Source organism: Rhinolophus sinicus, linkage group LG10 (genome assembly GCF_036562045.2).
Source record: "Rhinolophus sinicus isolate RSC01 linkage group LG10, ASM3656204v1, whole genome shotgun sequence".
In the NCBI taxonomy this organism is placed as follows: Eukaryota; Metazoa; Chordata; class Mammalia; order Chiroptera; family Rhinolophidae; genus Rhinolophus; species Rhinolophus sinicus.
The window spans coordinates 1,238,523-1,264,888 of record NC_133759.1 but is presented as its reverse complement, the minus strand read 5'-3'; the positions used below and the strand labels follow the sequence as shown (position 1 = coordinate 1,264,888).

The window sequence follows — 26,366 nt, the reverse complement described above, 5'->3', positions numbered from 1 at the left end:
CCGTGGAGCTCTAACATGTCTTGTCTAAGAGTTCTTCCCCACCTCGGGTCATGAATACATTGTCCAACCCTTTTTCTACTTTTAGAAAATATTTTTCCTTTAGTTGAGTCTCTAACCACCTGGAAGGAGTCTTGTACATGAGGTGAGCCAGGACTCCAAAGAAACGTTTCTGTATGTGGATAACCAGTTGTTCCACACCATGTAGTTAGGAAGGAAGGAAGGAAGGAAGGAAGGAAGGAAGGCAATCCATGCTAGCTCTTCCACACGGTTGGCAGATATGTGACGGTCTGTTTCTGGGTTCTCTGTACTGTCCCATCCGCGTGCACACAGCCAGACTGGCTGAATGACTAAAGTGGTCTGATAAGGCCAAGTATCCTGATCTGTTTGTATTCTTCAAGCGAGTGTACAAAATTGTGCCCATTGTTCCTCAAAAATACTTGTCAATCGCTTGTTCACAATCCACAAACAGACAAAAATAACCCACAGAGATTTTTATTCATTATCCTGATATCAATTCACAGAGAATTGATATTTTTAGCTTTACTGAGTCCTTCTATCCGTGAAAACGGCACTTTTTTTCCATTTGTGTAGGTATTTTTAAAATGCTTTTCAAACCACAAAGCTCTCACACCTTTTGTTGGACTTACTCTCTGCGTCTATATTGTTTTCTCCCTTCACGCCAATTTCTTGGAATTTATTCTGTCACCTTAGGTTATACCTCATGCATTTTCATCTAAACATGATGTTACCTACTCAGCTTACGTCATTAATCGTCATCCTTTCTTCTTTTATAATATAAGATGAAAATATCTCTACATAAAGCAGCTGCTTCACGCCTGTTTATGCAAAATTTCTTTTTTTTTTGCTAATCCGCCATCTTGAATTCCTTCCTAGAATTTCTACTATTGTCACTACAAAATATATTCTATTTCCCTTTGCCATTCTTGTTTGACATGAGTTACTTAGAAATACGTTTATTCATTTTCAAAGACAGAAGGCTTTTCTAGCTTTATTATTATTACTACTATTATATTATTATTATTGATTTCAAACTTAATTGTATATGGTCATATTTTCTGCATAGCTATTTCATCGTCAAATATTGGAAAAATGCATCCTGCAGTTTTAGGTACAATGTCTCCACACTGTCACTAGCTGGAGCTTGTAATGCGTCCTTTAAATCTTTATGTGCTTACTAATGTTTTCTCTGCTTGAGCTACCAAATAATGAAAGACATATGTTAAAATGCCATTTTTTGTCTATTTCTCCATGTAATTTTATTTTGTTTCACACATTTTAACATTATGTATGCGTATTGAATTAATCTCCAGGAAGCCTTTTAAAAAATAAAAGTCTATTGTGACTGACATTACTACAGCCACACCTACTTTCTTTTGAATGGCATTCAGCTGGGATATCACTTCCACTTTTGTAGTTTTAGTGATTCTATATCCTGATGATTTAGATGTGCTATGTTGTAAATAGTTTATAGCATTTTTATTAATGTGGGGTATTTAGTCTAATTGCTTTCATCTTCAATTAGTGATATGTATTTGGATTTATTTCTACTTTTTTCTTTCTGCTTTCTCATTTTTTCTTTTTTTCAGCTTTCATACTTTTTCTTCCTCTTTCTCACATCACAAAATTTGATAATCGCTCGTTTTTGCTATATTTGAGTGTAATTATTCAATAAATTTTAAGATGCATACTTTACTTATATTGTCTAAATTTGATCTATATTCTCTCCTCAACAATAATATTAATATAAGGACTTTAGAACAATTTAAATCCAGTCCCTTGTCCCAACTTTTGGGACAAGGCGCATGTAGTTTTCACTATTCGTTTTTCAGAAGCGTGTGTACATTCTTCCACCCATATCCTTCGAGGTCTATGACTTTCTTTGAGTCACTCAGTGTCTGAAACTCTGCAGGAAGAAATTGCCAAGTAAAAGCTAATGACAGGTTTATACATATAATTTATTCTGTAAAGTCTTTGGTTAGAATCATGAGATGCTGGATACCTTGAGATGATTATGAGATGAAGGAAAGTAAATGACCAAATGTGAAGGTGAGTCATCAGAGATCCCGTGCACAGAGGCCAAATACGGTGACGATGGAGTCACTTGCTCTTGCTGACGATTATCAATAAATGACACCCTTAACAGTTTACAGTTTCCATGCTTCTTGTTTGTGGAGAACATTACTGATACATACCAATCACTGCTTCTCCTCTGCCATGGACACTCATGCTGCAGTTAGGTGGGGCTCTGTGATTGGCTTTGTGCCACCTAACAAACTGGGAGGAGCAGTCACCCATGTAATTTCTCCTTGGAAGCAGATTTTCATGCTCTCTGCCCCAGACTCTGCCCAAGGTGGCACAGGTGGCACATGCTGCAGCCTTAGGGTGATGGAGTCTCCACCAGCTTGACTCCCGAGGAGGCATGCGGAGTGGCCAGACCATAGCAAATGGCATAGTTGAGGAATAGCCTTGTGTAAACACGGGCTTGTCACTCATTATTGCAGCATAACCTAGCCGAGCCTAACTAAACTTGTATTTAACGTAGTTCTCATCCTGTGAGGAGAAGCAGACGTTATTGTTCCTATGTTAGTGAAAGGTTTCTAAAACACAGAAGAATTATGCTGCTTCAAGGTCACCCACCTCGAAGTAACAAGACCTAGAAGAGAATTTCCCGCATAAGTAAAATATAAGGCACATGTAAGCTGATCAAATTAACAATGTGTAATTTCATCAGTACCCAGTATAGTGCCTACTTAACACGTGACAAAAACATCTGTAAAATGTAATCTCCGTTGTCATACTTACTTGGAACTATGAATTCAATTTCTTCTGACATTGCAACTCCTAGTTTATTCGAAGCAAAACAGCGGTATTTCCCTTGAAAGTGAGATATGTGGCCCTCGTTTGGGATCTTGAAGGTCCCGGAGTTGTTGGAGACAATGAGCCGAGGGTCAGAGAAGTCAAAGGGCTTGCCATCCTTAGTCCATGTAAATCTGTAAGATGAAGCTCAACTTCGTAATCCAGAAAAATCATCATAGCGTCTCTTAAAGCATTTGTAAACAAATGCACAGATGGCAAAACAAGGCGTTTTATGGTGAAAAATGTTTAATGCAATATAACAGGAGACCGTAACGGTCAGAAGAATCTGAGCAGTCTTGCAAGTTGATATAGATGGAGTGGTTACGCCCGCCCCCCAATTTGTTGAAGCTTGACACCCCCCCCCCCCCCCCCCCGTGATGGTGGGAAGAGGTGGGGCTTTTGGGAGCGGATGAGATCATGAGGGTGGAGCCCCACGACTGGGATTAGTGCCCACAGAGCAGGGTCTCCTGAGAGCCCCTCGTCCTGTCCGCCAGGACACAGGGAGAAGAAGGGTGCCTGCGAGGCAGGAAGTGGCCTCCCCAGACGCCCATCTGCTGGCACCCTGATCTTGGGCTTCCTGCCCTCCAGGCATGAGAAATGAATACGTGTTGTTAAAGCCACCTAGGGGGGCACTTCTGTCCCAGCAGCCTGAACTGACCACGACACAAGCCATGTGAAGCTGTTACAACAGACTGAGCACTGAAGCAGGCTGTGTTCTGTTCTTTGATTTTTCAATTTTTCCAATTAGAAACATAATGTACAATTTTTACTAATATTTTGGAGACTACAATAAATGTTGCATACCTGAGATCAAATTACTATATAATTTCGCCAATTGAGTTTTTCCAGTTATTACAATGCTAGCAAAGACATGATATTCTGTCATATGGTTACTATTTAAGTTACTTCACTATTTCCATGTTTCCCTTTCTATAAGCAATAGTATGATAATCCATTCCTATTTATTTTTTGGTACTTGTTTAAATTGTGCTTCAGGTTCAAATAGTTCTGTAGGCCAATTCCTTAGAAGTGAGATTAATAGAGTAATAAGAGGATTTTTATAGTTTTTCATAAATGTTGCAGAATTGCATCACACACAAAAATAGTTATGTCCCAGCCCTGCACGTGATGGCGTCAGTTCTCTGGACAAGGCTGTAGAAGCCTTTACCCAGTTAGGGGTCTTCCCCGATTTTATCTAGCATTGCAGATATGAACGACCCCTGTAAGTGTGGCTATGCCTGAACCCCACTCCTCACAGTAGCCCATCTGCTTATTCCTTCTACACACTTCCATGGGACACACTTTTGCTAGAAGCACCTGCCTTCTCCGTCCACAGCTTCTGCTTCTCTCTCTGTCTCTGCCTCTGTTTTATGCTTTGCTCGTTTTACCTCCAACAAAACAGGTCAAGTCTATTCCTTTAAATTCCAATATATGAACTAAGAGCATTGCATGTATACAAAATTAAACATTTCCACTTGGAAATATACTATATCTGTGCACTCACTCGAATCTCCTTTTATGATCCAATGTAGAATTTCACAGATCTCCCCAATTTAGATCCTACATAATTCGTGTTGTTACTGTAACTATTACTATTAGTGAGCGTGTTGCTAATGTTTTTTGATATTGTTTTTGTTAACCTTGCTGCCGCTGACTGTTGAGATTGCTGTTCCTTCTACTGTTGTGATGTTTTCTTCTTGTTTTCTAATTATTTTCTCATTGTTTTGCATAGGCATCTAATTAGGCTTTAAAACATATTTATTTATAATTGACCATGTACTGCAGCCCTTCTTATTTATAAAACCTTATTTTTGTCCAGTGAATTTTCTTGGGTTTTCAGATAGAATGTCAAATTATATAATAATCAAATTCTTACTAATTACATTTTCTTAATATTTGTAGTATTTATTTTCTTTTCTTACATAATATTGGACATGGCTCTAGAAAAATGAGCAAAAGTATTAATAGCAGATATTCTATTCTTATTTCTAAATTTAGTGAAAATGCCAGTATTTCATAATTAAACTCAACAGTGTCTACTGACATGATAAATATATTTGATCATTAATTATCTCAGATGATTGTCTGGTATTATCTTTTGAAATAATAAATCAGTTATATAATATTAATATATATCAGACTGTCGCTTGATTCAGATTTACATTGACTGACTAAACTCTTCTTTAGTTGATATAATTCTATTTATATTTATATACAATAACTGAATATATTCTGTTTGGTAAAATAGAGAAATAATGATAATTTTACATGTTAATGACTTACAATGGGTGATTTTTAAAATATCAAACTATCAGGTAATAATAATGCTAGTCACAATGCAATTTCAAATAGTCAGTTTTCATTAACATGTATCTTTGTAATGGACATACAGCAATCAAGCACATCAATGAACGTATGTAGGCTTTGCTGCCCATTTTACATCACCAAGAACTTTAAACTCTGGAATTTTCCCCAAGACTCCTCGGCCCTCACTGCGAGCACACACCACATAGCTCCTTTACCACATAGAAGGTGCTTTGAAATAACTTCAACGCTGATCATAAGGCCCTAGAGTAACAATTATTTAATTCATATAAAATGCAAATGCCATGCAGACAGCATCTGCCATTAGGACGACTCAGTATTTCTGTGATAACTTATAAAACATCAGTAACAACCTGTTCACTGAATAACATACGTGTCACATTTAAAGTCATGCACTAACTAATACGATAGAATACGTTTCTAAATGTATAACTTTGGCTTAATAAATGCTGCCTTTCACTAGGTAGCACAGAGGGTCTTCTGGTTTCTCACTCCCTGCTCACTTGTAAGGTAGGAGCTATGGAATTTCCCACAACGCCAAAGCCTGTGTGAAGTATTTAAGATGATTTACTTTATGGTAACAAGAATTTCAACTGGCAGAAGCACACATGTAACATAACAGGCTTTCCTTTTCAGACACAGCTCTCATGCATATGAAAACCCTCGCCTTGCGTCGATTTGTAGCCCAACAAGCTTCCTATGGCCAGAGGGAAAAAAGGAAACAGGATTTTTCACATATAAACATATTTAGTTTGAAGGAACAACTCACGTTGGTGCTGGATTCCCTTTAGCTTCACACTCGATTTGGAAATATTCGTCGAAGGGAAAGGCCACTTGCAGTTTTGACTGTTTTGTGATGGTTGGGACCTGCTGGACTAAATGTTAACACAGACATTTAAGGAGCACTTCGAGACAGGGTGAGGTCGCTTAGCTGTGATAGAGACACTTTAAACGCGTGACCGTATTCATCAGTAAAAGGACTGTTTAAGAGTGAAAATTACAGGACAAATCGGACTTCCTCTTTGCAAACTGTATTTAATTCTAAGGGATATACATCACTGCCATCATTTCATGCTGCCATATGTGTTCGTTTTACTTAAATCCAGAAGAAAATGGATTTAAAACAGAAGAAAATTGTCCATATTAGTACAAGTTTAAAGTATCTATTGTGAAATTATTGGCATTTAGTCTGTGTTCCTGTGTATATGTGTTTACTTAGGTCATTTTGACAGTTCTGGATTTTGTCTTTCTGGTTTGCTAAGACACTATAATTGACTATTTTTACGTTATTTCTTTCCATGATATGTGATACTTTAATAATTTTCCAATTATTGGACATTAGACTTTTTTTTCATTTTTCTTTTTCTAGGTAACATGCACGTCAGCCGACATCCCTGAGCATATCGACTTTCCCTCTACTGAGCGAGTGACTTATGATACATTTCCAGGCGTGGCCATGAGCGGAGATGCCTCTGGATAAATGCTGATCCCATTTTGTGGGTATTTACCACAGATGACATATGGGGACAGTGGCTTCCTGCATCTTTGCCACCAACTAACACCGACATTTTTCACTGATCATTACAAAGGAAAACACAACCTCCTCATTTCCTTTATTTTTCTTTCCATTTGTTGTTTTTGTTAATAAACGTTTTTCTCTGGACTAGTATTTTTGTCACGCCCATTTATAAATGTTCCTTTCATGCATATTTTCCCATTTAACTATTTGGGGCTCGAGGTTAGTCTTCTCCCCTCCGGCAGAATTGAATACAAACAATCGCTAATACATTAAGTGTTCTGATGCTGAACACACAAACTTGGCTTAAGTTTTGAAGTAGGACACAGATCATGATATATGTAAAGATATCCTGTCTTCGAACCCTCAGTAGTTTTCAAAGGGATACAGGACCATTTTAGCCCAGTTCTTACAACTTCCGGGTAAGGGGACAGGACTGAATTCACAAGGACGAGTTACCAGTTCAGCAGCAGGAACCCGACTAACAAACGTGTTTTGAACAAAGCCATGTGCAGAGAGGCAGGGGGGCCGGATTACGCGAGGAACGTCCCACCGTGGATTCCCGTACAAGGAGGACCCTGAGCCCCGCGACACAGGCCTGGCCCTGGCCCACTCTGTTTCCTCATCTGTAAAATTAGGGACTCAGGCTGGATCAACTGATCTTAGTGTCTTTGGTCTCGGGATCACCTGACATTCTTAAAAACTGTAGGAGATGCCAGAGTGCTTGTGTTCATAGCAGTTATATCAAACAATATTTACTACATTAGAAATGACAACAGCAAAGTCTTTAAAATATTTATGCATTAATCCATTTAAAATAGTCCTGTCACATGTTAAAATAAATAACAGATTTTATCAAAAACACGGAATAGAAGAATAATGGCACTGTTTCATAACAACACATTGTTGCAAATCTCTTAAATGTCTTAACAGGAGGCAGCTGGGTTCTCAAAGGTCTGCATCAAGTCGGGGCCACGGTGGTTTTGCGTAAAGATTTGCAGAAAAGCCAGCCTTACACAGATGTGACTTGAAAAGGGGAGACACCTCAGCAGCTGATGACTGTAGGTGGCCTCAGGGACAGCCCACCACAGCTCACAAGCAGGGCTTTCCTAATAGACCCTTACCGTAGCGTGGGTCCGGAACCGCATCAGTCAGCGTTTCCTGTGCCATTACGGTAAAACGTCTCACCACGGGTTCTTTCTAACCCACGCATGACTTTGCAGCATCACACAGTAATCATTTGGGAAAAATATTGGCTCACTGAGTTTGCATGGTTTTCCAAATACTGACACATTTCATTACACAAAATCCAAACTCACATGTGTTAATATCATCCCTGATCTAACCAGCAAAGTCTTACATGCTGGGAAGCTATCAATCTCAGAGTGGAGAATACAGATTTTCCACAATTCTCATTTTTGCTTAAACACTCAACATTTACCAGTGACGACATATATTGTCAGCTGTTTATCTTGATGTGACAGGCTCTCGCAATTCATTTTGACTAAAACATCTGCCATGTACCCAATAGAGTGATGACAATTTGTCTGTCAGTTGCACTTTTAAGCAAAAATGTTGTCCGAATGGGGCTGAAACAAGGGTGCGATCAAGGAGAGAGCCCAGCGCAGTACTTTGTCACACAGCAGAGTTATTTTATGCATATTCCTGCTCAGAACACTAAGAACACTGTACTCGGGTAGACATCTGATAAAAGCAATAATGCTTAGCTGCTTCAATAAGGAGAGCCTTCAGCAAAGCTGTTTCATGTGTGCTCCATCATACTCCACGGTCGTGAAGACACCTCGAGTGCTGGCCCAGGTTGGTGCCAATGGCTGGATCTGAGCTGGGCGATGCGGCCTCTGTGACACCAGTGCTGATGTCACCAAGTGGAACAGCATTACATTTCTACTATTACGAAACGTCTGATCTCATGGACGGCCGGGATGTCCCTGTGGGACCCTGAGAGGCCCCCATCACATTTTGGGCACTGATGGCCGACCTAGAGTAATATCTCAATGGCATTTCCAATTCTAAAATTCAATTTTCTTCACTTTTGCCTAATGAATGGGATAATTGCATTTTACCAGCTCAGGGACATCAGCCCAAGTCCAGTCTTCATCCATTGGGTGGTCATAAATATTTTAGTAACATGCCGGAAATATTTCTACCATACTGACATTTACCTTGTTTCTGATCACTACCGTTTCTAAGTAGGGCAGGTCTTCAGCTTATTGCAAATTTATATCATTTACATTTTGTTACCATTGTAAATTGCAAGGAGTGATGCACAATAGCAACAGTCCCTAAGATACAAGCAAGTAACTTGTGAACAACTTGTTCGTTAGAACATTATTCTTTCATAAATTTGCCAAGGTTATAGAGTCTGAACAATAATGAATTACTCAGGGAATGAGCCAACAACCTCTGGGTGTTTATAAGAACATTATTCTACATTATAAATCCTGTCCTCCATAATCAGGCCAATTACAGAGACACCAGACTCGTTGACATTCAAATTCAGTACCTGCCTTAGCAGCATTCGCTAGTGAGTGCTCTAGAGTACCGAAATGGGTGCTACTCAGTCGTTCTGAAAACACGTCGTTAATATTTTATAACAAGTGTTGCCAAGGAATGTACGGCATGAAAATGCATAGGCAGCTGAGCCACCAAAATAAAAACGTGTGCTACAGATGAATACAGAATTTCACACCCTTCACCACCGGTGAACTGAATGAGAAAAGATGGAGAGGAAATGGCTGTTCTCAGAGAATCCGCTCAGGACTCGTAATCAGGAAGCCTGCTGGAGCCTTGCTGCTACTGGGGAGAGTGGAAAACATCCACTCCTTTTCCACGAGGATCACACCAAGAAGCCGGCCTCAATCTGGGACTGCAACTCAAACCAAAAGAACCTGCTAAAGATGAACGACAAGGCTGTGTGTATCGTATGGGACTAACAGTCCGCAGCTGGACTTACAGAGATCTGTAAGTCTGCACCTCTGCAGAGTGGGCGGGTGGGGCTGCAGAAGGAGAGGGAATACGGACAGAGAGCTGGCCACCTGTCACCGTGAGTTGAGAAGGGACTGTTACCTGGGGGTCAACAGAGTGTGTGACGTGGACGCCACCTCACAAAATGGAAGGCAGCCCTCAGCAAATGGCTGTGAGACACATTATGTCTTATAGTCAGATCGCTCCTCTTCTCCTCACATCCAGACAGACTTTTCAGAAGAAATGGCGCAGTTCGATGCCACTGCCTCCCTAGTGTGTAATCAGTTTTCCAAGGCCAAGACTAACTGTCTAGAACTTACATGACCTGCAAGGTCCTTTCCGATGCCAAGAGTCTAACAAAGAACCAACGCCTGTGGTGTGTAACTCTACAGACCTATCTGGACAAGAGAGTAGGGCGATACTGAACTATATGCACCAAATAGCTAACTAACCTGTCAAGGGTCTGTTATAATCCAGGTGCTGACGACACAAGAGGAATTCCCCAAATCTCTACACGACATAGCTGAGATACTATTACATAAACTGTGTTTTCAGACACATTATTTTTCAACTTTTAATTAGTGTACCTTATTCAAATTGATTTATGATGTTTAAAAATCTACATATTTCCACAGAATCACTGACTAACCTCTTGATATGAATTTCTACCACAGAATGCTCTAGATTTTCAGTTGATATCTTCTTATTTTTAGTTGTACACTATAAAAATCATTTTTGTTTTTTTCCTCATTCATTATTTTCATTCTTAAATATATAATCATTTTGTCATACCTGGTTGACTAGCAGTAATTTCTAAATCATAACTGTCCCTAAAGAAACTAAGCTGAGTATATAGAAGTAACAGCTGGTACATTGCAGACGGTCGCGTATGGAAAATACCGCCTGATCCACGGTTACGCTGCTTATTATGGACGAGACTCGATGAGACGCCAAAGGCCAGAGCTGGGAAGAGCTCATGCAGCCCAACGTGAGCCACCCATTAAGTGGAAAAGGCAGAGACTAATTCTGATGACAGACTGCTGGAAAACATGTAGAAACACGGCAGAAAAGCACATGCTCAACCTTCAAGTATTCCACTTAAAAATCAAAATGCAAATGTGGAATCCCATCAAGTAGGTATTAAATGCTGTCACTTTACCTGAAAGTGGTATTTCGGTGGCCGTGGAGAACTTTACCAGGAAGAAAACTAGAGCTGCGATCGATCCTCTCCCACTTGACAGCACCCCCATTGCTCTGTCGGGAAGGAGGAAACCCAGAAGAAGGAAATCAGAATGTCTCCTCTTACTTTTGGTTCACAGCTGAAGAGAATGGGGTTAACCTGGAGATTCAAAAACAACAGAATAACATAGTCTCAAAGCTCATATGCTCTAAAATGTCTACCTAACAGAAATAAAATGTATTTTTTCCTGTTGGCAATAGTTTTCCTCATTATGAGACTGCTCTCTAATAACTCCCCATAAACATAATTAGTTTTCCTTTCTTTCAAAGGACAGCTGGTACGTGTTATACCGTAAACCATAAACCGTCCCAGTACGTCGTATTTTTCCATGAGAGTTGTTTTCCTTGCAGGCCCTCTAGCCCATGCTGACGAGTGTCAGTGGTCCGCCTACGACGTCACTTAGTCCAGTTCACTCACAGTGGCTCCTTTTCAATCAATTCTCTGTCTCAGGCGTCTGACCCCATTTGAGTCATGTATTAAGCATCGCATGTCTAATCTTTGACTTTTCTGGTAAAATAACTTCTCGTATCCAATGTCATCACACCAACAGAAGGTGAATGGTGAAATACAGGGAACAGAGAAATGGAGGACGCAGGGATGAGAAGCAGCCACTGTAACTAACACTTACAATGCTGGGTTTTGTTCCAGTAGGATTGAGCCATGTCTGTTGCTTTCTACTGAAACAGAATATTTATTCACTCCCAAGTTTACAGAAATAAAGACTAAAATGCCAATTTCTCTTTACTTTCTCTTACAATTTCAAGTTTTCTGAAACACTGTGATAACAGGCATATAAACATTATTTATAGTGTTCTTTTAAAAATAAATTTCTCCCAAATGCCATAATTAGTTTGTCAAGTACATAATTTCCTTTTTCATAGAAACCAATCACACTATTTATTCACTTAGAACTGGTGAAAAGTTAAGGGGCAGACAAGCTATTCTGTGTCTACTTAGTTCCGAGTATTTGGGCTTTTGGTTTCATCGCAGGCTGCAGCTGAAGAGATCAGCGAACCACACCTTTCACTTATGTAGACAGTAGGTCCAATTTGAAATAGTAATGAATGCTGCCATTTTGCTGTTTTATTGTGTAATTTTGAAAGTCTGAAAAGTTATATTGATCATGAAGGAAAATACTCCAACCCCAAAGAAAAGTGAAGCTTTGTTCTTGAATTAGAGTAATAGCATTGTTCTATTTTGTCTGATCTCAATTAACCCATCTGTAAAATGGGAATTGGAAAAAAATTATCCTCGTGGGGCTCAGAATACTTCTTACAATGACAAATAACTTACATGGATAAATTAGAAATATTTTCAATTGTGTGATTATGTTGATACTCATTTTCCTGGTATAATGAATTATTCTAATCAACAAAATAAAATGTGGTAAAAATTGTTTTCATTATGAAAAGTAGGACATTGCCTAAGCACAAAAGCTGAGTTTTACATATCTGTATGCAGTTGGGAGACACTGAACCATTTCGCCATTTCTAAGATGAAAAGTCAGAAGAAAACACGAATGCCTTCTCCTTTGAATTTTCCTCTTCCTCTCTCTTCTGAAACACTTTGAGAATAGTAACTGGAACTCATTGTTTATAGTTATATATCACCCGTTACCTGCAGTCTATTATTTACTATTCTGTTCCATTAATACTCAATGCTGATTTCTTTAAGGGCACCTGATGACGTATTTGGTTAATGAGCTGTCCTCTATTTGCGAAGGGAAAGGCTTTGAAAAGCATGATGCTACTAGGAGACAATATTTCCAGATTAATATATCATCCTACCCTGAAATAGAGGATAAAAATACTAGACAGCCAAATAAGTGAGGACAGACTCAATTCCAATTATGTCCTGACTTAGGCTACTGGGCTCAACAGTCTCTAATTGCACAGATACTGATTGTTCAATAGTGATGCTCTGACTTCTGGAATTTGAGTGGTTTTAACTACACGGTCTTGATCCAAGAAATTCTCTCCCATAAAAGGAGGCCACACTGAACCCTAACCCTGGCTTAAAATAAGGCTGTAAATTAAGAGGCATAACAAATGTTGATGACCCCATCTGTTTCCAGGACATAAATAATGGTGAAGTCTCCAGCTGACCTTTCTCCAGCGGGGCTGGCTTCAATTTACCTGAAATGTCTATGTGAAGAGGCTGCTCCATAAAAGCCTCTGGAAGTTAAAATGTGACCCCCTGCAAGCAAGACTCCATTAGATGATGATGACAGCCCCGAAATAGCTTTCAGATTTGAAAAGAGAAAGTCGGTTATAATTTCACTGTCAGATGTATAAAGGGCATACTGTTTAGTAATTACATTTTGCAACAGAAAAACAGCAATAAAATTATATCCCCATTTATCTTTCTTCAAAATAGATGTGTTTAATGCCACACACCAGACCTCAAAGACGAAGGCATTTATTGAAATGCAGGATGGAGCTGACACAAAGACAGGAACAAAATATACTAGACTATTTTTGAGAACCAGTTTCATAAAGCTGATATCTGATTGCTTGGTGCTAATGACATTTACTGCTCAAAAAAAGAATCAATGAATATTCATGAATCTGGACAAATTGGGTTAAATCTTCCTACTATTCCTGACACCTAACTCAAAAGGAAACAGATGTCTTAGTGTCATCGACACCGACCCTCAGGACTGCCTCAGCTCCTCTGCCTCGCCCAGGGCACTGAGGACTCAGAACACACTGGGCTCCAGGCAGGGGCAGAAGCATGTCACAGGTGACTACGACCAACACAACAACCAGAAAATAAAGCTCTTGGCTTCTCCAGAACAATAGCCTGTAACGCACACACTCATAATCAACACTACAAAGTGACCCCACGATGGTCTTCAAACAGCTCCACTGTGGTAAATCTAGAAACACATTACTCCCTTAACATAAGTTCAGCTTCTTCTCTGAGAAATGGAAACAAGAGTTTCTTAGCCGTTGTCCATCCTACCCGGCCTCCCAAGTAAATGCAGACACACTGTGGCCTGCTGACACTGAGAGGAGAGTGACGCGTAGGCAGTGCCGAGAGCACAGACAGTACGTCCAGGGGGCAGGGCCACCAGCCTTTACCGCTCACCTCTCCAGTGACTACGAGAGCTGCTGCCACGTGTGCCACACATCACAGAGTAACGTGAGATTCGCTACTGCTAGTGACAGCGATCGAGGTCATTAGAGCATGGCCTCCAGTAATAATACTCCAATCCACAGAGCAGGATAACTTGTACGGCTTCTGCGAGAGTTACAAGATCATAATGAGCTAAAAAAATAAACAAACAAAAGACTATTCACTGAAGTGGTTAGTGGTAAGAGGATGATGATTGATTTTAATTTAAATTCTCTAAAAAAGAAACAAAAAGGGGTGAGAGTGTGGGACACTGATTGTAAAAAGTCTTTGATTCTGTGCACGTTCTTGTCCCACATGCGTCACAACGTGACTTTACAGGTCCTCTTGCCAGGAGGCTGCTTCCCCACTTCTTAAATCTGCTGGACGTGGATCCACAGAAGGGGCTCTGAGCTCAGGCCTCGGAGACCTGCATGTCCTCACTCTCTGCTCGAACCCTGCTCAGTCAGAGGACATGAGCCTGCCGCACGCAGAGATGCTGGCCTGTCACCCTCTGGAATCCTGGCAACAGCCAGCCAGCCAGCCACCAGATGTGAAAGGACCGCCATCCGAGAAGGGCCAGCCCAGGTAACCTGCCAGCTGAACACAGACATTCTTCGATTTTGCGTTATATTTCCACTGGAGTCTGTTTTCAAGTCCAATAGTAACGCGTAATAGGCAGAAAGAATAAGGTGGGTTCAGATGACATCATCACCTTACACTATTACGTATACACATGTCCCACCCTCTGAACTGAAGAGAAACACGAAGTACTTTACAATCAGTTTAAAGGTCTCTGGCAAAGGCCTTTAGTACATGCTGAGTACTAACCACTCCCTAATAACGCCTTATACACCTGACAGTCACTGACCTGCTGCCCAACTTGTCCTACTGGCTCCTAAACATTTCTTTTTCCCTTTGAGCAAAGAATGTAATTGTTATGCTGAAATTTGAAAATAGATTTGCACTTCATTCCAAAAGGGACAGAATCTGCCCAGTGAGGTGAATGGATCAAAAGCGTAAAGGCAGCTAGTTTAGGATGGTAACTGACCTAAGGGCCATCGTCCACAGCCTGGGCATTATGTGCCAATGAGCACTCACTTGTGCGGGGCCCGTTTCTGAAGGAGGCGTGAGTGGGAACCACCCCAAGGGCTTTGTGGACACTGTTCTGCAGAAGACGTGACATTACGCAGCTTCGGCCACAGAGAATGCCAGAAATCGGCATGCACGCCGTGCGTGCTCCATGTTAAATAACGTGTGTCTGGTCGGGAAGCTTGAAATGGTTCGGCAACTTTTCCCACAGTCAGCAGGAAGGGGTACACGATGACACTGACGTCCCAAGTATAGTTTTCAAAATAACTGAATGGATTTGTGCAAGAATCTGGGGCTGGGCCATGCCTTGGGGTTGTTTAAATCTTTATTTCCATACTATACAGCTGAAGAATCATGGTGCTGCAACAAGCCAGCGTGCGTCTGAAGCCACCCGTGTCTGTGATGGGGTGGGTGTCACCTGCATGTCCCTCTGACTGCAGGTGTCCCTTGATGAAACTCCTTTGTAGTATATGTGACTGTCAGGCCAGGGTAAACTATCCCCAGTTCAGGACTCATGGGGAGGCAGTCCCCCTAAGCCTGAAGTGCGATGTGAGTTTCCCAACACCCTGAGACCAGGGAAGGATCAACACAAAGAAAATTAAAAGGCTTTTGTTCAGTCACCGGGCTTGACTAATACCATAAATCAATTTACAAGTGTCATAAACACGGTAATCCTGAAATAACTGTTAATGGCTTTTTGCCTGGAAACAAAGGAAATACTGTACATTACAGCCGTATCTATTCAAAGTCTGTCTCATGTCACTGAAGTGACAAGAGAATTGCTGAGTGTTAATTCATTCTCCTGCAGACATCAAAGGAATGTAGATTTTACTACAACAATATTGATTTTATTGGGAAAACGTCAGCTTTAATACTTACATTGGATAAACTCGAATCATTAATACCACTGATGTAATTTAATAGGAAAATACTATAGTTGAACTCTAACAGGAATATAACTGAGTACAATTAACATAATTTTTGGTTTTCCCCTTTATTTACCTATACTTCCAAGATTCTTACCACATCGATGTTAACATGACATCCAATTCAAATTCTTTCATAATAGAGGAAAAAGAAGAAAACCCCCCAAACCAAGGTCACTTACTGCAGGGATGAGAGGACAAGTTGTGTCTGGAACCATTTGTCACAAGACACCTTATGTACATACATACGGACCACCCATTTAATGCCCACCCAGGGGATTTTCTGCAAACTGAGGAACAACACAGATGTACTAAAGTACACAAAACGTGAGTGTGGAGCTCGGTGAATTTTTACGTTAAGTATGAATTCGTGTACCCACTTCTCAAACCTTCTAAGGAATTTTCGTCACCACGAGCCTCTGTTCCTAGAGGAGTTCTGAAGGTCGGTTCGTAAGACAGAGGACATGTTTGCACTCCTGTACCTACTGGACCCCAACCAGGTGGCACGTGTGCCCGGGATGATGTGTGTGTTGTGTGGCCCCAGGCTGGGTCCTGCATGTCGTGTGCAGGAAGCATGGACCCTGAAGGTCTGCCCTTTCTGAAACGCGCCTGCCCCGGCCACACGCAGTGACACTGGGTCAGTGTGCTTCCCAGAAGGAGGGCTGGGCAGCCGACCACCACCCACGCGCTGTGTGTGTCTTTCCAAATGTTCAATGCGCGGTAGCATACAAAGGCTAAGAATTTCGTTTTGCTGAATTCAGGTTTTCACAAACTTATTTGACTATGAGAATGTGTGTGTGAGTGTGTGTGTGATTTTTGTCAAAATCCACTTGGAAGAAACTGCTTTATGAACCATCACCAGTGAACACTGTTAACTATATCAATAATAGCAGCTATCAGCCTTCATTTAACCTTTATTGAGCGGATCTTACGTGTCATAATTGCTTTTACATATGGACCTCCCATTTAATTCTCTCATCTCCACGATATAGATATATGATAATAATGACGTCCATTTTATATATAACAAAACTGAAACACAGAATGCCCAACGCCTTACAACTAAAAGGTTGGGTTGAAGTTAAAACCCATGGAATATCTTTCTAGAAGTATTGCATTTAACTATTATACATACAAGCACTTGGAAATAATAATCAAGATTTAAAGATATTTATTTACTGTCAGTTATAATAAAGTTAGAAGAAAATACATCAAATTAAGAAGTGTATAGAGAAACTATAGAAAGTTTCCTACTGATTAATTCCATAAGTTCTTGACTAATATTTCCTAGAAGAATTGGCTGAAACACAGTAAACATTTTCTTCAGAGAAAAAAATGATCTGCAAGTAGATAACCTAGAACTTTAACCAGAAGTTTCCATCACTTCTAATTTGAGTCAAAGGTTTTATGGATTTTATTCCCATCCAAAATAATCAAACAATAAACTTTCTAAAATTTAAGAATGCAAAATATGGAAGAGAGAAATTACAAGCGCGTCCTGAACTACCACAACCAACAGGGATTTCAGGAAATGGGTCTTGAGTTACAGAAAGCACCTTCACAGCTCCCTTCCTCTGTCCACCACCAGCCCCACTTCAGCAAACATAAAACTACAGAAGCTCTCTAACAACTTCTGACAAATGAGCTATTGATACGCAGCTGGCGATTAGATCAAAGCTCACTTGCAGAAGCTCTTTTCTCTTTCACTGCTGCTCTCCTGTTGGTCAACACTACCCCCTCTATTTATTTCCTCTGAATTTATTCTTTATATATTTCAACTTTGTTCAGAACCAAGGAAGGAATTTCCACAAAGGAAATGGGGTACTTCCAGGTAAGTTAAAAGCTCTTTTATTTCCCACTAATAGGCCGATGACATAAATACCATGTGAAAATCCCACCCATTAAGTCTGGAAACCAATGGTAAAAATCAGCCATAAGCAAGACATTTTTTTTAAAGGATAATAAGCTATGTATAAAATGTTTTATTATAATTATTACATTTTTTAAAACAACAAAGAACGGATTTAAAAGTTTACCTAAGTTTTGGACGTTTTTCAGCGGTTTTTCTACTTTTCGGTATTAATGGAATGTTTTTAATGAGCGTACTCTACAAATAAAAATGAAACAAGGCTCACAAGTGGTTTTCGCACCTGCCTCATCCACGTTTGTGAAGCTGTACACTGCCCAAGGCAGGGGCCAGGTCCTGTGCCCGCCTCAAATGTAGGAAACACTGATCTATCTTCCTGAATAAATGAATGAGTGAATTTCATAACATGTCCACAAAAGAACACACTCTGCGTAAATATAAAAGGTCAAGGAAACCCCAAATACCCTTCTTTTCTCATTCATTGAAAGACAACTAAAAAATGAATTTTCTGAGTTACCTATTAAAGTAAATGTGGATTTGAACAGGTAAAACACTGGTGTAATCACAGGTAGGCGTGCCGCAGTAATGAAGGCCAACAGAAAGAGAAGCTTCAGTGAGTCTCACTAATTTGATCACCGTCTATTTGAGGCAAACTGTATTCAGAGCTCTTAGTGGGTCTGATGGGTGCCCCTAGTAGCAACGTGTTACATTTTCTAAGATTCACCTGAGATTACGTCAGCATAGAATGTGTCATAGTTCTGTAGCTGTGATTGAGTTTTAAGCTACCCCATAGTGTGGTCAGGTAATACTAGAAAGATTTTGATCAAAACTCTTCTAAATTTCTAATCAAATGTAGCAAAACTGGCCACTTCAAGAACTTCAGCTATCTTTATTTTTCAGAGGATCATCTGGCTCATTAATCACCGTAATCGATGGTAGAAGAATGTTCCACAGTAAGACACGTAGTGTTCAGCACACAGAAGGAGTCGCTGAAATGTCTGCCCAGACATAAGCGCGCTTGCACGAGCAACGCAAACATCAGGCCAGCCCCCCACCTGCAGACGAGCCCCCCAACCAGGCCTGCGGTCCCACGGGTCCTGCTGTGAGCCTCCTTCTGACCAGCCGGAAGGGCAGCTGAATCCTGCAGCCAAGGCACTGTCACACCTGCCTCAGGGAGGCTTTCTTGCCGCGTTCTAGCAACGAAGCTTCAACAGCTGGCACTCCACCGAGCTCATGGACTAGAGGGTCTACCCATGTGCAGTACTGGCGTGTGTGTGTGTGTGTGTGTGTGTGTGTGCGTGCACATGCGCAGGCGCTCATGTGTACAGGTGATGGTTAATAAGTATTAACCATCAGCCTAAGAGTATCACACAGCACCTGGCAGCCAAGACATTAGAGAAGAACTAAAACCCTCATCTTCCTCTAAGTCTTGGAAACTACCAGTATCTACAAAGAAAGCCCAACGCTGACAAAAGGAAAATGCTGGATGAAGTCAGGATGCAAACATTAGAAATTATCATGTGCTGTAAACCTTCTGTACGGAGGCACTGTCCACAGAGATGCTTGTGCAAGTCTAAAGAAGTGACACCTTCACGTAAAACCTAGGGCGTTAAGGAATAAACTCCAACAACTGGCACCTGAGTCTGGCTACTTCTCCCATGAGAAGGCACTGAAGGATGCACAGTGACTAGCAGGTCGTGATCAGTATCGCACGCCATCGACAGTCAGCACACGACACAGACACTGAGGGAGGCTTTAGCGCAGGACAGGGCTGCTCGGCGGAGGCGCCCGGTCCAGAGGTCAGGGAGCTCCCTCCTGGTTTGCTGTCTATCCTGTGTTACTACCATTTGTTAACACTTCATCCTTTCTGTTTTGTGCCACATTTGTTTTTCCATTCATGAGGCAAGAGCATCCAAGGCAACTTACTGTTTAAAAATGCTAAAGGCCATACAATGATACTATAACTTTAGACTTTTCTCTTCAAATCTGTGGTTTATAAAAATATGTCTCTTGTGAAGTCAAGTCTTCTAGGTGCAACGTAAGCAAATCAACAGTGATCAGTGAGAGCTGAGGCACCTTAGGGAGATACTATTTATGCACAGTCACAAACTAGAGGTTATCCGGGTGGGATTCATTCAAATCATAACACAGGTATAGGCTTCTGGGGCAAACAGTTCAACAGATGTACAAGCGCCAAATTTTAAGCCAGACACTATACAAATCCTAAAAAGCAATCCTATTCTACTCAGGTCATAAAATACAAAGTATGATTTCTTGGTACTTAAGAAAAATGTATAAACTACTTGTAACTCCCGTGGGCTCATCGCCACTCTGGGGACGGCATGAGTGCTGACAAAGCTGACTGACCGTCCTCTGTACTTTGAGAATTAGGGCTAATGACCTAAATTAATATTCAGAAATTGGTTACATTTTTATACACCAATAATGAACTACCAGAGAGAGAAATTAAGAAAACAATCCCATTTACAATTGCATCCAAAAAATAAAATAAAATACCTAGGAACACATTTAACCAAGGAAGTAAAATACCTGTACTGGGAAAATTATAAGACATTGAAGAATAAAATTGAAGAAGACACAAATAAATGGAAGCATAGATCATGCTCATGGACAGAAGAATTAACATCAAAATGCCCACACTACCCAAAGCAATCTATAGAGTCAATGCAATCCCTACCAAAATACCTGCGACATTTTTCACAGAACTAGAATAATCCTAAAATTTATGTGGAACCACAAAAGACCCCGGATAGCCTTAGCAATCTTGAGAAATAAGAACAAAGCGGAAGGTATCACGATACCTGACATCAAATTATACTACAAGGCTACAGTAATCAAAACAGCATGGTACTGGCATAAAAACAGACACATAGATCAATGGAACAGAATCCAGAGCCCAGAAATAAATCCATGCCTATATGTTCAATTAATCTATAACAAGGAGGCAAGAATATACAATGGGGTAAAGACAGTCTCTTCAGTAAATGGTGATGGGAAAACTGGACAGAAACATGCAAACAAATGAAACTAGATCACCTTCTTACACCACATACAGGAATAAACTCAAAATGGATTAAAGACTTAAATGTAAAACCCCAAATCATAAAACTCCTAGAAAAAAACACAGGCAGTAAACCCTCTGACATTATTTTTGGATACGTCTCCTCAGACAAGGGAAACAAAAGCAAAAATAAACAAACTAAAAAGTTTTTGCACAATGAAGGAAACCATCAACAAAAAAGAAAAGGCAGCCTATTAGAAGGGAGAAGATAGTCAACGATGATACATCTGGTAAGAGGCTAATATCCAAAATATTATAAAGAAGTCACACAACTTAACATCAAAACACCTAACAATCTGTTCAGAAAATGGGCAGAGGACCTTAGCAGATAAATCTCTACCAACTCTCATCAACGTAGAAGCAACAAGTGAAATCTGTGCAACCACCTTACTCCGTTTCCGGTGCACTTCCTGGTCACCCCATAACGGGCCGTCCCCCTCGCCCATGTCCCGCTTGCTTTTGTCCTTCGCTGAAGAAGGTGTAAGGGGGTGGCTTGGGCCATTTTGGAGAGTTGCTCAATTTTCCCAGCTATCTCCCATGGACACATGCTAATAAACTTCTGTTTGTTTTTCTCCTATTAGTTTGTCTTTCACTACAGGGGGGTCTCAGCCACAAACCCAGGAGGGGAGAAGGAAAATTATTTTCCCTCCCCCACACTTTCAAAGAACAAACATTTGAATTCCGAGTCCACGCCCTTCCTTATCACGACCTCACTCTCCTTGTTACTGTGCTTCTGCAGGTGGCGGTGGTATTATTTTTAAGCTTAACATATGTAAATCCCTCTTCTCCCCATTCGCACTTTTGCCCCTTAGTCAAAGGGCAAGTATGTTTAAGCAGCTGCTCCTTCTGCGGCTTTGGGGCACTGGACTCTCAAAGTAAATGCTGTGTGCTCTTGAACTTCTTCCACAGCCATCTTGGGGGGAAACCGTCTACGTAAGGAAAGCCATTCCGTGGGCACCCTCACCTGAACTCCACGTCACTCTCACAGGCCCTCCCCAGAAGCGTGAAGTCCCGCTCTTTCCCAAAGCCTGTTAGGTCTGGGGTGGGCCTCGGGAGGCAAAGTGTGCCTCACAAACAGAAACGACTCAGTAGCATCGGTTTACAGCTACAACACCCCAGAAAGACAGAGAAAGGAAGGGAGGGAGGAAGAAGGGAGGGAGAATCACAGTTACATCCATTTCTATATATTTCACATTGAGCGGCACGGGGCTTCCCTCCCAAGGCAGGATATTCCTTCCTGGTGATGAGCAGAAACCAGAACACAAAACCAACAAGAACACGAGGAAAAGTAGAGTCCACTTACCTGGTTTTTCTGGCAAGAGACCACAAAAATGAAAACGCGCAGGTAGAACAAATGTATCAAAATAAGGAAACAGCCCTAAACAGATGTGTGTCAACTGTTACAAGTTTACATTGTTTCCCAGGGATAAACAGGCTCAAAGAACTTCTGATTGTTAACTGCAAGTAACAGTTTCTTTTGTTAACAGAGTTTTCCTCCTGCCCTTGCATGGGGGGGGGGGGGGGGGGCTCATTCATCAAACATTTGAACTCAGGCATTAAACAGCAATCCTTCTTTTACAGCAAAAGAAGGGCCTACATTAATGTATTAAACTGCATACTGTCATTTATAAATTAATCAAAATGCCAATCACTATGTTATTACAAATGATGTAAACTGCCATCGTCACTTTGTCGCGTGTGGCTACAGCTGTGCCCCCTGAGGGGCATCTGTGAGTCGCTGCAGCCCCGCATGGCTCGTCTCACAGACCAGGTGAGGGGGTCACACAATCCTCCCCCAGCGCTGCCCGAATGTCCATGGTCCAGGTATGGGGCCAGGGGCTGGGAGTGGACAGTGACAAAGCCATGGCTCCCTCCTAAATTACTCCAGCAGGCATGCCGAATGACAACTGGTCACTCAATTAAACAAATAAAGAAGGGGATGGACAGAAACGCTAAACCAAGGCCTTTTGTTGGCTCACTCGTGACTCAGAGGAACCATGTCGTCTCGTCCAACCTAGCGTGTCAGCCTGGTGGTCACTCATGCTGCTCAGAGCTCGTACTTGCACATGAACCTCAGTGCTAGAACTTGTTTGGAGCCCCCGAATCAATCCCCACAGCCCCTTTGGGGTCATTCAGACACGCACCGGCCCCGACACATTCGTCCCCAGCTCAGGCTGATCAGGTGGTCGCTTCCACCGCCTCGCTCAGCCTCGTATGGGAAGTAAGTGTCCTGTTCTTGGTCTGTGTGGTTTTCCCCTTTGTAAGCTTTTTAATGGTGCTGGTCCTACGGAAATGGCTCGCTGTCTGAAACTCTCTGAGTGTAGGGCTGTCTGCTGCATGGGGTCCTAAGCGTAGGGCTCTCCTGGGCCGTGAGGGGATGTGGCCTCAGGTAAGTTTCACTCAGGAACAAGTTACGGCCGTGGCTGGGAGTTCCGTGCTCGTGAATCAACAATATACCTGCAATAAGGCGACCAAACAAAAACAAACCTAGAACAAGGCTGGGCATTGACTGGCTGATGCAGGTGCTGCGACCAGAGGCTGGAAGAAACCCAACCCTGTACTCAGGCTATGGGTTGGGGTCCCTAACTCAGCTCTGTGGGCAGCGTCTGTGTCCAGGGCAGAAACCACCACCGTGAGGAATGAGAATCAGCTATAATGTTTTCATTGATAGATTTTATAACATCTCCAATATTTGTGAGTCAGTTTCAAAATAAAAGCACATGACTTAATGCACAATAGAAGATTAAGTGACATATTATCCATAAATATATTCACAAAAGTAAGCATGAATCAAGTTTTCATGTCTCATTGGTAAAAAGAAATGAACTTTGCAGCAAGTACATTTTCAATCTCCAAAGTATTATGCAAATACCGTGTTTCCCTGAGAATAAGATCTAACCGGACCATCAGCTCTAATTCATCTATTGGAGCAAAAATTAATAGAAGACCAGGTCTTACATTATAGTAAAATTTAAGACTGGGTCTTATATTAATTTTTGCTCCAAAAGACGCATTAGAGCTGATTGTCTGACTAGGTCTTATTTTCAGGGAAACACGGTATTTGTCTCACAACTCCCTTTTAAATGAAAAACAGTATTCTGTAAAGAAGTTACTACCAATCAACTAAAGGAAAAATAAATGATGTCAAGATATTGCTATGTGTTTGCTTCAATGCTAGGCTTCTAGTTCACACCTTTCCCCTAGATCACACTTCAAATCGTCCATTTGACTTGTTTTCCACAGTAAGGAATGCTGATTAAAGGTTTCCAAAAGAATGGGACAGAGGAAATAAAGCACAGGGGCTAACAACACTAGGGGTGTGATTTAAAAGAAAAAAGAGAGAAACAAAGACAACTCTTCCTCAAATGAGACTAGATTGATTAAAAGTCCAAATGTTGTCTAAACACTTCCCACCTCAACAATCAAGCTTGTCCCAAACTGTTTAATAACAACCTGCCTCCTCCATAAAACGACGGTCCTGTGGATTAAAGAAGTATTTACTGTCTGTCCCTGTGGACGATCCTGACACACAGAGAATGTAAAGATAAAACACCCTGCACTTGACAAACAGCCTTGACCAGGAGAGGGGGTGGCAGGGAACCACTCACATCCTCCTCCACAGCCCCCTCGGGTGACAAACAGCATTTGTGCAACAGCAGCCCAGGCAGGGCGGGATCTGTGGGGAGGGAACTGGGCCAAGAGACACTCACAGGAACCGTAAATCTGCACCGTGGCTTCATTAGCAGCGAACTGTAACCAACTGCTAATTACCTGATGGCAACACTGGAAGCTGTAGGTCTGTGTATGGAAACTGTGTATGCAAATCTGTACGTGTTTGGCACCTAACGTTTGCAAGGATTTACTGTGACAGTTGGAGTCAGAGAAGATACTAGACTACCGACACCTTCCAAAGGAAAGTGAAGGTGAAATCTTAGTGAGCAACTCCCTGGAGGAAAGCACAATTGTACGAAGTGCTTTGACTCAGTCACCTCGGTCTTCCTTTGTTTTCTCCTGTATTCCGAGGAGGTAAGCAGTCAGAACCCAGGAAAATAAAGCTCGCTGTAGGACACGAGCAGAAAGTGGACCTACAAGCCACCAGGACAAAATGGTCCTTTTTCAGGATATCTGACTCTTGGATGCACACATCTTAATAAACTATCAGGAAACTAAGTCATTTCTTATCAAACCCAGTTAGTTCCATGGGGCGTACACACAAAGAGTTAAATATATCAAACCAAAGACTGGCGAGTCTAAACACTGCCGAGGAAATTTTAGGGTAGATTCTAAAATGACCGAGCGAAGCGTCCCTCATCTCCCCAAAGCACATTTCCCTCACAAGTCACCACGATGCCATCTGCCCTTCGCGCCCAGCACAGGTTTATAAAGAGAAGGTGGGGGACAATCCCAGGTGTAAGTCCACCCAGTGACAATTAAGGTTTGAAGGAAAAGGAAGGGTCTTCAAAACCTGATATATAGGTTACTGAGTGTGTGAGTGTGCCTGGCATAGAAGTGGTGACCAGGGACAGACTCATCACCCACCTGTTAGAACTCACATTGTGATGATGGGAGAGAGAAAAGACACAGGAAAAAATGAGCGGCTGTGGTAAATACCATGCAGGAGACACACTGGGTGCGGTAGTTGAGAACGGGGGCCTGGGGCATCTCAGATGCGCTTTACGGGCGCCGTCCTTGGCAAGGGTCTCTAACATGCAGCCGGGATGGTGAACGTGGGTAATAAACTTCATGAATTATGTTCGCTGTGGCTTTTGTCCTGTATTGTTCATTATTGTAATCATGTTCAATTATGAAAGTGGGAGGAGAGAAACTTAACGGGGAAACCTGAACACAAGTCATCACGAGACCCGAAACACTGGTCCCTCTCACGGCATCCATTTCCTTCCCCACCTCAAGCACCAAGGCAGGGTCCCCGGCAGCAGTGACCACCTGGGGTCCCGTTGCTGTGGTTACACCACTTCCGGAGGAACAACCTGCTGATGATAAAGCTGTCACTTAGCAGCACGGCTGTGCTGTGTGCACAGTACGCTCAGCTCTCATCTCTCGTTTAGTCCTCACAACCGCTCTGGAACGTCAACATCCCCTTTACAACTCAGTAAACCAAGGCAGAGTCTCAATACTGTGCGGTCACAGCTGTGGAGAGTCGCGCTGGTGCCCCAGGGCACTGCTGGACTCAGGAGACTGGCTTCTAACTGGTGCACAGCGTAACCGAGGAGGAACGAGCTGAAATGATTACCGTCTAGGGCTCCCTTTCCCCACCTGACCACGTCCCCTCCGACTGCACGGAAGTTTGTCCTCGATTACTTAATTGCAGTATAAAAATATAC

General features: G+C 41.8%; 1 protein-coding gene across 17 annotated transcripts in view; it reads right to left on the bottom strand.

Moving 5' to 3' along the window:
- CHL1 (cell adhesion molecule L1 like) overlaps positions 1-26,366 on the bottom strand; it is a 151,122-nt gene that overhangs the window by 57,274 nt on the left and 67,482 nt on the right. For 10 of the 17 annotated variants that reach the window (XM_019755807.2, XM_019755808.2, XM_019755802.2 and 7 more), the window contains 3 exons: positions 10,863-11,042; positions 5,972-6,077; positions 2,824-3,011 (listed from right to left, as the gene is read on the bottom strand). In XM_019755807.2, the coding sequence (XP_019611366.2) occupies positions 2,824-3,011; positions 5,972-6,077; positions 10,863-10,953 (385 nt within the window). In that variant the 5' untranslated portion in view covers positions 10,954-11,042. The remainder of the gene's footprint in view (positions 1-2,823; positions 3,012-5,971; positions 6,078-10,862; positions 11,043-26,366) is intronic. The other 7 variants (XM_074312207.1, XM_074312206.1, XM_019755806.2 and 4 more) reach the window with 1 other exon arrangement.